The sequence below is a fragment of the Brachyhypopomus gauderio genome, chromosome 6 (assembly GCF_052324685.1).
Source record: "Brachyhypopomus gauderio isolate BG-103 chromosome 6, BGAUD_0.2, whole genome shotgun sequence".
Taxonomy (NCBI): domain Eukaryota; kingdom Metazoa; phylum Chordata; class Actinopteri; order Gymnotiformes; family Hypopomidae; genus Brachyhypopomus; species Brachyhypopomus gauderio.
In genome coordinates, this window is record NC_135216.1 from 23,573,821 (window position 1) to 23,585,403 (window position 11,583).

The following is an 11,583-nucleotide window of genomic DNA, read 5'->3' on the forward strand; positions in this document are numbered from 1 at the left end:
CAAGAGGGATCGGGACTCGCCGCCATTGCCCGCAGGAACGCTAGGTGTCCTCCCGGAAGACGCCTCGCGTCATCGTATAAAAAACGCAACGTCGTCGCGAGTAAGGTCAAAGTGAAGAATAAAACCAAACGAAGAAGCGGTAAACGTCCTTCCTCCGACAACAAAAGAAAACTGAACATCTTCTAGAACAGCTATGGCCTTTCTACATAGTATGTCGGCCGAATGCGCCAAAACGGAACTGGATATCTTCACTCTGCCTTATACTCAAACGAGTATCGAAAAGTACGCGTACGTGGAAATACCGCCGCTTTCATCCGTTGCAGACGGAGGAGCGCCGATAGATTTTTACGTAGCGGGTAATAGCGACGATTACCTGGATCTCAACAACACTTTTTTATACCTAAGATGTAAAATCACAAACCCTGACGGAACCGACATAGCCGCCGACGCAAAGGTCGGCGTCGTGAACTACCCGATAGCCTCCCTTTTTTCACAAGTGGACGTTATGCTAGGAGACCGACTCATCAGTCAGTCGAGTAATACGTACCCTTACAGAGCAGTCATGGAATGCCTCATGAATTACGGCAAGGACACGCTGGAGACTCAGTTTTCAAGCGGTATGTTTTACAAGGACACTGCGGAGCATATGGATGCTACGGACCCGGCGGGCCGGAACATGGGTCTCAGAAGCAGAGCCGCGTTTAGCGGCGAAAGTAGTCCCTTTGACCTGATCGGATACATTCACTCCGATATATTTTTTCAGGATAAATTTTTACTGAACGGAGTGGACCTGAAAATTAAATTTGTAAGGAGTAAAGACGAGTTTTGTCTGATGAAAGAAGGACAGACGGACTACGTTATAAAAATACTCACGGCTTCTCTTTTTGTGAAAAAAGTCACTGTGTCTCCCGCTGTGAAGTTGGGCCACGCGCACGCGCTTCTGAACGCCACAGCCAAGTACCCCATGGAAAGGGTGTGCATGAAGACCTTCAGTTTACCCGCGGGGAGCCGCGTATGCACCCAAGAAAATCTGTTCCTGGGCCCTCTTCCAAAAACCGTCGTTATAGGAATGGTGGATAACGACGCGTACGTAGGAGCCTACAATAAAAACCCCTTTAATTTCAAACACTACGACACGGAGTTTATCGCACTCTACGTGGACGGAACCCAACATCCCGCTAAGCCTTTTCAACCGAATTTTCAAGCCGGTAACGCCGTTCGCGAATATCACTCGCTAATTCTGGCTTCGGGAAAACACCTTAAAGATCAAGCTCTTTCCATCGGTCGTGAAGAGTACATAGGAGGCTACACATTGCTGGCTTTCAATCTATCCCCCGACGATGAAGGAGGGCAGCATCTGTCGCTGATAAAGTCCGGAAATATGAGAATGGAACTCCGGTTTAAAAATCCTCTGCCGAGGACCATAAATCTCGTTATTTACGCAACGTTCGATACCATACTGCAAATAAATAACCACCGTAACGTGCTCATCGACTACCAATAAAAACGCATGGACACCGGAGAACTTACCGAGGTGATGAGAAGCTGCCGCGCTTTGGAGAAAGTCTTTTCGGGAGTGGTTCCCTGCGACCGGCTACCTAGCATTAAGCTGAAACGCTTTCCCGCCATGTTTGTCGTAAACACGCATCCCAGTCATATGCCCGGGGAGCACTGGTTGGCCCTGTGTCTGAACGACGAAAGGTCCGGAGAATTTTTTGATTCTTACGGTAACCCTCCAGACTACGAACTCTTTCCTAAATCTATTTATTCATTTATGAAAAAGAACTGCAAAGAAATAAGACATAACTCTACACAAGTTCAGAGCTTTGATTCCGTTTGCTGCGGCCCTCACTGCGTTTTCTTTTTATGTCAAAGGGCTAAAGGAAGATCGTTTAATCAAGTTATATCGAATTATAAGGACGATGTAAAAATCAACGATAAAATGGTTGTAGCTTTTGTCAAAAAAATGTACACTAGACTGAATAAGAGATGTTCCGTTACTTGTAATCAGCGAGCGTGTTCCGGCGAAAAGTTTAAATGCTCTGTAAAAGATTAGACGGACGCCATTTTGTCTTTTAGTATTTTTTATTAATAAATTGTAATTACAATGAACAAATAAACGATACAACCGCCTATTGTTGTCTTTATGTCCTTAATCAAAATTCACCCACGCCGAAGAGTTAAAAGCATAATCAGAACTCAAGCTAGTTGAATCAGAACTAGATGAATCGGAACTAGCAGGGGCGAAACTCGTCGAGTTTTTAATGGTCGACACTTTTTGACGTACGGCGTCATTAGGAATGGTGGAATACGGTACATTTAATGTAGCTACCGCGTGTAGTATTTCATTCCAACCTAGGGGGCGTCTGTTGTCGGGTATCTTGTGGGTAGCCGTGAGGTTTTTAATCAAGTCCAGCATGTGCGAGCCTTTAATCGTTTTTCCTTGGAAAACAAGCTCTCCCTCATCATTCCACGATGCCGTTTGACCCGATTTAGCTATTTTGTCCAGAATGTAGGAGGCGTTTTTTCTGGCTCTCGCCGGTACGTTTTCGATAACCTCTTTTACCATCTCGTCCTTGGTCACGCTTAGATCTACCGGTTGATCCTGTATCTGGCTGATCGGTTCCTTGGGGAGGGATAGGGTTAATCGCGACGTTTCTTCTTCTTCGCCTCTTTTAACGACGTTTAAAAATCTTTGCAAAGCCGCGGAGTAAAGTTTAGCCTTGTCGTAGGGATTCATGTCCGTCCTAGATAAAATGTGACGCATAACCGCGTCTAAATCATTTTCAACGGTCCGTCTTATATTTTCTTTACCCGTCGACGCATTTTTAAGCATATCTAATTGATGTTGAGGAACCAAATACATCTTCTCAGCAGTCTCCATTTTTTTATCCTTTGCCCGATAGCAGGCTGCTTATAAAGGGAACGGCTACGCTGAGCAGAGGGAGAAGGAAACCTCCGTGCTGGTTAATAGCTTTTCTCTTTGTAGCTACAGAAGCTCTTTTATTCGCAAAAAGTTTTATCCACTTTTTCTGTCTTTTCAAAACACGGTACTGTTTAGCGGTCAGAGGAATGTTCCCGCGGAGCAGATTAAAAGCCAATTCGCATATAGAAAGTATGAGTTCCGGCGAAGCTTCGTGTAATATAACCTTCCTACGTCGGGGTTGTGACTTATATAAGGTTTTCAACGCGGGTAGGTTCGTCCTTAGTCGAGCCGACATTTTCTTTCCCGGCGTTATTTGAATTTTTTCTTCTTGGGGACGTACACGGCGGGGTTCTCCCAGGAAAACGCGCTTGACCTAAGACGGAGCTCCTCTGGCGTTTGAGCTTTCAAGTCTACTAATAAATAGCCGTAAGGTTTAGAGGCGGCGTCTTGAAAGCACTCTATAAAGTATTTTGAGTTTCCGGGGTACATTTGACGCGCCAGTACGCTGATCTGCGACTTGTCTCTGGGATTTTTAAATAAAACCATGTAGTTTGCATTCAGGTTGATGGTTCTACTAGTCTTACCTTGAAAGAAAAGATTTTGCACCAAATACAAAACGCTCAAGTTTCTGTGATGCGTGTATTTTGTAAACGCTTTTTCAATCTCGTCGTTTTTGCTGGCATCGTTCATGAGATCGTCCAAAATGAGAAGGTTAGTCCTATCTATAGGAAACAGTTGGTCGTCACACAGAGATTCGGGTATTCCTTGAACAAAACGAACATTTATTTTGTTCATCAAATCATCGTACAGAGGTTGCCAACATGTATAACACCAAACGATATTATCCGGGACTTTAGACATCGTTTCATTACATTTTTCCAACAACTTTTTAATAAAAAAAGATTTTCCACAGTTACTGGGTCCGCAAACTATACAAGAAAATGGTAGCTGAAACCTAGCATCAAAATGCTCCATGACCGGAGACCCAAAAATGTTAAAGCTTAATACCCGTAGGGCAGAGTCCTGAAATCGGGCAGCAAAATGCGCTTATCGTACACGATCCTGAACCTTTTCTGTTGTGTTTTGTTTTTTAGGAGGAAGCCTATTTTATCCCTGACAATCATGTTGCGGGACGTCATTATCTCCCTAGAACGGGAGGGGTTTTTAACGTGTTCGTTGACCAGTTCTGTCAAAGATTTCAGGTTGACTAGTTTATCGTTGGTGTAATTTAACGTGAGCCCCTTAACCTTCATAACGTTCTCACCCTTTAATGTACGGAAACCGTACGTTTTTGGCCCTCCGCTGACAAACTCTACAATGCTGTCGCCTTCAGAGAGCTCGCTGGTGAGTCCCCCCAAATAATCGCTCAACGGCGGCATCCAATCTCCGTCACGGGAGACAAACACCACCGAATCTGTGTCTGTGTAAAGAACCCTTCTTTGCAATTTGTCCATGAGCTCGTAAAGCTCCAGTCTGGCGTAGGCGGTCGTGAAAACGCCTATGAAAACGTTTGAGACGCCGGGGTCCATGCATCTGACGTCGGCCTGTCGCCACTGCACAAGCGCTACATCGTCGTTCAAGAACGACAAGTCCCTGACTTTGATGCTCGTTGAAAAAATAAACTTTAAAAACATTTCAGGCTGCGTGATCAGAGTCGTGTTCAGTCTGTCGGGCCGCTGACACATTTTTCCCCAGAGAGAATTTAGAGCTAGTTTAGCCACAGATCTCTTGGCGGGGTTATGCGTTATTTTCCCAGCGTCCAGACGAATTCCTTCATGTTCCTCGTACCCTCTCAGGTATTCCTCCTCGTCCGCCGCACATTTTACCCAGGAGGGGTACCCGCTGCTCTCCTGTTTAGTTTTCAAAAACATTTTAATGTAATCCGCAAACAGGGTGTCGGAGCGTAAGGGGAAATGCCAGACTTCAAAGATTTTCTGCACCACGTAGCCTTTTTCGACGGCTTTGATCACTTCTTGAGTGCACCAAGTACCCGTCAGGGCTCTTTCGTCGTCGCTATGCTCGCACTCCGACAGCCGATGTAGCACGCAGGTTCTACAGAGAGGGAAGGTGAGTTTGCCGTTTACTCTGTAGGGCAGAACAGGCGCCCACAAGCCTCTGGGGGGCAGAACTTTGACTCTGACTATACCGAAATATTGTTCTATCGGTAGGAAGTCCTTGAATACAACCACGGGGTGTCCGAGGGGGTAGGTCTTTGTTTTGTTGACGAATGGGTAGAGAGATGTGAAGTCGTAGTAATCGATCCTCTCCTCGGGTTGAGCCACGTAGTGCAGATTTAACGCGTTGGTCCTCCCCCCAAACAAAGCATCGCGGGGATTTAACCTTTCTGGAAAGTCAAATGATTTCAGAAAACTTTTCACATCCTCGTCGGTCTTTTTCATCTCGCTCCACTCGTGTTCCCATATCGAGGTCACTCGCAGATCGTAAGTGTGCTTCAAGTGTTGAATTCTCGTCTTCGTTCTCTCGAGTAGACTCCCGTATGTCGTACCTTGGGTCAGAGGGTGATGCTCGTGCGAAGCGAAGCATTTATCACAACCGTGATAAAAACACCCTAAAAACTCGTACGCTCTCCGCACGCCTTTGTGCTCGCTGTATCCGTCCACGGCGTATTTACCAAATTTCACTTCCCCACCGTTCAGAGCGTGCTGAATGTTTATCTTCCGCTTTTGCGCCACATACTCCAACCATTGGATAGAAGAAGACGAAAAAGATTTCTGCCCGCTGACGTAATGATCCAACGGTGGAATGGCCAACGTGTGTGGAGAAAGAAACTTTGTTCTAAAGATTTTCATGCACACGCTGGCTATGGTGATGCAACTAAAGGGGTCGACTTGTGTGCTTTCCAAGATCTCTTCCCTGAATATCAGACAGGCTCGCCTCAAAATCTTTACGTCGTTCTTACAGTACTTGGCCATCTCTTTCTTGAATAGAAAGATTCCTCCTTTGACCCCTTCGTACCATCGGAAGAACTCCTCGCGATCTTTGGGCATCATGCTGTCGGCACCGTAGAATTCGGGAGCGGGGTAAGGCCCTACATAGTCCTGATGTTCCGGGATGTTCCAATAGTGTGGAAAGTATCCTTTAGCGTCTGACTCGAACCCCATAGCTTTAGGCATTGCGGAGAGTTTCATAGGCATGAAGCATAGGCTGTCGATAAACCTCTGATTAAACTCGGGGTCGGTAAAACACAGAATTTTGCTGCCTTGTGCTACGATGTTAGGAACTACGCCTTCTTTCACCAGGTAGTTAAGCAGGAGATAGGAATCGTATCCTCTAGCGTTGTGTGCTATGAAAATATAGTTGCTGTATGCGGGCTTGCGGAATTTTGCAAAGAATTTTTTGACGCAGTCTTCCCCGGACCACGTCCACGTTTCTCCTTTAAAATCCATGCAACATAAAAAATTTGCAACGTGCACACCCGTCGCTTGATGGCATTCTAGATCGTAGAAGATGAGTTTGTTGCTCCGCTTTTCTTTCTCTAGAGGTTCGATAAAACACTGGTGATTAAACAGTTTATCCATCTTCTCCCCACAGAGACTACAGCTTTGACCGATGCATTTATGAGACTTCTGCCCAGCGAATGATGTTTTAACCATCGTGTTACATTGTGCGCAATAGTACGCTCTTTCGCATAATGTGTACGTAATGTTTTCATTCGTCTTTTTCGACTCCTTGTGTTTGTCATAACAGTACTGAGATCTGCACAGTCTTAGACAGTCCGGGCATTGTAAGAGACTCTTCTGTTTGTGTTTGTGACATTCGGAATCGTTACAGACGCCGCACGCGTATTTACAACTGTGACTCCTGCGGTCATTGTAAGTAGCGTAGCAGTAATTGCAGAAGTAAGCCGCGCCTAGAAGTCCTTTTATGTTTTTTACACCATAGTAATGTTTATCGTGTAAAAATATGAACAAAGTCCGATCATTGGGGATTTCAGAGGTTTGAAAAAATGAATATCCTTTTTTGGAGACGGTACGGTGCAATACTACAATTTTACAGTTGAGATGACTCTCAAATCGATGTACGTCCGCAAACCCGACTTCGTCTTGGGGTCTTAATCCCGCATCTCTCTGTAACTGTTCCGCTATCCTACATATCTCAAAATGACTCCTCCCAGGATTCAACAGCTTAGCGACGCACAGCGCGAAACACAAATTATTACCCTCGTTTAGAAAAACGTATAAATGCTTGAGCTTTTTCCTTACAACTTCGGAATGGAGGAGGCCTGATAATTTTCTCCTGTCCCCACCCCCTCCCCTCGGAGCGTGCACTAATTGAATCACCAAATCAACGGCGTCGCTCATCAACACTTCATGGTTGCTCTGCATAGCTTTCTCGAGAGGTGATAGAAACGAATCTAACGCTACTCCCTCAGAGGTCACTTCAATAGGTTCTGAAACGCTCAGATTAGGTCCGTGAATTTGAAAAATCATGACGTCGTTCGGTTCTACGGCTTCGCGAGCAACGTCTACCATCTCATCTATAATCCCTAAAACGTGGTTGTGAAAATCAGAGAAACTGCTGATGTCCTCTAATGAGGAGAAATTTACTTTCCTTCTAATTTCTGTGTTATTGAACTTTTCCCTCTTTTTAATTCTAATGCTCGGGTCTGTAGCCGCTCCACAGCCTACTTGTTCGGCGTCAATATTGATCATGGGGTGAGAATAATTTGGTCTCTCCTCATCAATTTCAATCGGTACGTTATTTTGATTATCAGAGGTTTGGCTATTTAATTCTCTAAGATATTGCTCTAGTTCTTGGAAACAATCGTATTGTTGTTCTGGTTGTGTAATCTCGGTTCTGGCATCGGGGCTCTGAGCATTGTAATCGATAGGTATTGCCAATCCTCCATTCAGAGAATTTACGGCTTCTAAAACGTAAGGATTTACTGTATCATTTAAACCTCTAAGATATTGTTCTAGTTCTTGGAAACAATCGTATTGTTGTTCTGGTTGTGTAATCTCGGATCTGGCATCGGGGCTCTGAGCATTGTAATCGATAGGTATTGCCAATCCTCCATTCAGAGAATTTACGGCTTCTAAAACGTAAGGATTTACTGTATCATTTAAACCTCTAAGATATTGTTCTAGTTCTTGGAAACAATCGTATTGTTGTTCTGGTTGTGTAATCTCGGATCTGGCATCGGGGCTCTGAGCATTGTAATCGATAGGTATTGCCAATCCTTCATTCAGAGAATTTACGGCTTCTAAAACGTGAGGGTTCGTCGCGTCTTCAGGCAGGTTGTGATTTATTTCTGTAAGACAATGAATGAAGTCGTGTAAATCATAAATGCTTTATTAGTCACGTTGGTTATATATCATGAGTGAACTTGTGTAAATGCTTTATTAGACATGTTATATATCATGAGTGAACTCGTGTAAATGCTTTATTAGACACGTTGTTATATATCATGAGTGAACTCGTGTAAATGCTTTATTAGACACATTGGTTCATGAAAGGGGCTCCCTGACGCTAATAACGGCTTCGTTCATAAGCAAATTAGCTGAGCTTAACACTGCGTACGCGGCAGAATTCACTTGGCTCTGCGTACCGTGGATACGCGCGACTTTCAGATGTTCAGCGGCTGCAAGAGCGTCTCTTGCCCTTCGAATGAGATCAGCAGTCATGAGGTCCTCCTCCTCCATGACATATCGATTCGGTTCATGTTCCTGAAGATGACCCGCTCCGTCTTCCTGATTTGAAGTTGCGCTGGCGGCTAAAGTACAGATGAGTAAACAATCTTACTATCGAATTGTGAAATCATTTTTTCACATCATCATGTTCGGTAAAACATTCAAAAAACTTACGTGACGGAGGAGGTCCTCTGAGCGGTGAAGCATGTTCCCCACTGTCGAAACGCAAAGAACTGGCTTCAGACAGCGTTTCCCAAGCGTTCGGACCCTGTTCAGTAATTACTGACTGAGATTCTAACGCTGGAGCGGGCTCCCAGTCGTTCATCGCTTGATTAATGATGTCATCATCTTTGAAAAAATTTAGACAAATGAGAATAATTTAGTCAAATGAGAATAATAATGATTCAAAATAATAATATTAAAATAAAACATACCCGGAGATGCACGAAAAGGATGTACAATCGCTATATGTTCGACGTCCAGATCAGTATATAATGAAATCTCTTGGTATTCAAATTCATCTTCATTATCTAGATATTATGAACAATAGACATATATTATTTCGGTAGGAAATTATCTGAAAAACATTTCAAAACCTGAAATCTTTTTTTATAAAATCATTACATTAAATGGTCGCTAGATGGCAGTGTAGGATAACTAATGGAAGAATGATAGAAGTTTTCTGTGAAAACCGTTCTCAGAAATCTTTTTATGAAATCAATACATTAAATGTCCGCTAGAAGGCAGTGTAGGATAACTAACGAAAGTTTTCTGTGAAAACCGAGGTTCATTCAATATGCTCTTTGAACTCCTACATTGCATGGAAGACAGTTTTAAATGTAACGTTCAATCAATATGCAATTTTAACTTATTGTGTTACCTTATTATACATATAATTATACATATTATTGTGTTAACTTATTATAACGTTAACTTATTATACATCATTTGTGAAATATAGTATAAATGTTTAAATGAGTACATTTAAGGTTTAGCTACGTTTTATTACTTTCATAATAATACTATAGTAATTTAATACATTCAAAATAACTCCTAAGTCTTACCTCCTGCTCGAGACGTGTTCATATTAAATGTCGGCTTGCTTGCTTGGACGGGTCCTGGTCACGGAGTGAAACATCTAACTTCCTACGATGCTAGAAGCACCTTTTTGTACATTTCTTTAACGTGGGGGAGATGTATTTTGATATATTACTCTGTGTGTGTCTGTGTGTGTGTGTGTATGCATGCGTGTGTGTGTGTGTGTGTGTGTGTGTGTGTGTGTGTGTGTGTGCATGTGTATGGGAGACCTGGGTATATGCTCTGTAATCAGTGACAGGGGGTTAATTCATTGGAGAAAGGCGCCAAGGTCATATAGAGAATGTGTGCCTGAGACACCGAGGACCCTCAGAGTTACAGCTTTAAGTCAGTATGAGGCCTCTCTCAGGAAAAAATGGTTTGTATGGACAATACCACCATAGACTGCATGGTGACTCCTCAAGGAAACGTTCCCCCTCTCTCCCTTTAAATGCTCGTGCGCTAAACACGCACCCCGGATTGGTCTGTTGAGATTGCCTCCTCATTGGTTCATCAGAGTTTTGTTAACTGTTTGAAGTTACTCAAAGTAAGCATATTTGTGTGCGCATGCGCGGTTCTGTGTGTGTGTGTGTGTGTGTGTGTGTGTGTGTGTGTGTGTGTGTGTGTGTGTGTGTGTGTGCTGTTCAGGGGAGTGGGTGTGTGTGACTAGGGTGTGTGTGTGTGTGTGTGTGTGTGTGTGCGCTGTTCTGTTCAGGGGGTGGGTGTGTGTGACTAGGGGTGTGTGCGCTGTTCAGGGGAGTGTGTGTGTCTGAGATCCTCCTGTTCAGGGGAGTGGGTGTGTGTGTGTGTGTGTGTGTGAGACTACAGGTGTGTGTGTGTGTCTGAGATCCCTATCTTTTAGCACTGGTCTGTGTGACTAGGGTTTGTGCACGTGTTTGTGCATGTGTTTGTTTATGTATGTGTGTGTGTGTGTGTGTGTCGCAGGTGTCTAGGGTTATACGGCTCCGGTGAGTCACCATCAAAGAAGATCAAAATAATGATTTAAATAACCTTATCAAGCAAAATTTCAAAGCACAACTTAATACTCTTTGGTCGTCTTGACGTGATTAATGTGATGATGTCATGAGTTGGGGTGGGGTGGAGGGGCAGAGGGGGAGGAGGGGGAGGGGTGGGGAGGGGTAGGGGGAGGGGGGTGGGGGGGTGGGGGTGGGGGGGGGGGGGTGGTCAACTAGAGGTCAAAGTCGTAAATCACTTTTTTTGGAATATGCCGTCCTATAATCTCTCTCAGCCGAGCTAAACTATCAAGTTGAAAGTCATCATAGTTTGCTTACCCATTTTGACCCAGTTCCCAACCCAACTTTAAGAATAGATTAACGGCGATAATTTTTATATCGCCCGATAAGAGCATCTGTTACGTTTGGGACGGGCAGGCATGACGCAAGTGCAGAGTACTGGGGTTTTAATGAAAGGGTAACACAAAATGACTACAACACAAAACGCAGAGGGAACTATGCCAAACAATAGGGAGAGGACATCACTAAACGGGCATGCTAAACAACAGGGAACGTAAACATAAGATAATAGCAAACCGAGAACAACGTAAGCATAAGACAAGGGAAGCAATGATACAGGAAGAACTAAACAACATAACTATCACCAAGAACACGAAAGAGACACAGAACTACTAAAGATTACAAAGGACTACGGATATACATAACGAAGACATAAGCGCTGAACATGGGATACAAAACAATAACTTGAACAGACCATCAGGTAGAACGGAAGAACAGCGAGGGACTCACGTACAGGGAATGACCGACAAGGGAATGAAACACTTGGGGTTCTTTATACACAGAGACAAGACGGTGAAACAAGACTCAGGTGTGTGGGTACTAACGATGAGGGCGTGACAGACAGACGGAGGAACGAATGGGAGCGGGGAGCTAGGCGGGACCAGAGAGGAGGGAGGGG

The 11,583-nt window shown here is 44.1% G+C and overlaps 2 protein-coding genes across 3 annotated transcripts; one reads left to right on the top strand and one right to left on the bottom strand.

Moving 5' to 3' along the window:
* The first annotated feature begins 211 nt into the window (after window positions 1–211).
* On the top strand, window positions 212–1,504 carry LOC143516357 (uncharacterized protein F54H12.2-like). The gene has a single exon (XM_077007908.1). The coding sequence runs from the start codon at window positions 212–214 to the stop codon at window positions 1,502–1,504; it is 1,293 nt and encodes a 430-aa protein (XP_076864023.1).
* Window positions 1,505–2,143: 639 nt separating this feature from the next.
* On the bottom strand, window positions 2,144–10,726 carry LOC143517368 (uncharacterized). 2 transcript variants are annotated; one of them, XM_077009786.1, is made up of 5 exons: window positions 9,012–10,726; window positions 8,865–8,925; window positions 8,752–8,792; window positions 8,496–8,660; window positions 2,144–8,198 (listed from the first exon to the last, which is right to left on the bottom strand). In XM_077009786.1, exons 2-5 carry the CDS (start codon window positions 8,900–8,902, stop codon window positions 3,928–3,930), a joined length of 4,515 nt encoding a protein of 1,504 aa, XP_076865901.1. In that variant the 5' UTR covers window positions 8,903–8,925; window positions 9,012–10,726; the 3' UTR covers window positions 2,144–3,927. The 2 variants fall into 2 exon arrangements, with proteins under 2 accessions (XP_076865901.1, XP_076865900.1); XM_077009785.1 differs by having other exon boundaries at window positions 8,752–8,925.
* Between the last annotated feature and the right edge of the window lie 857 nt (window positions 10,727–11,583).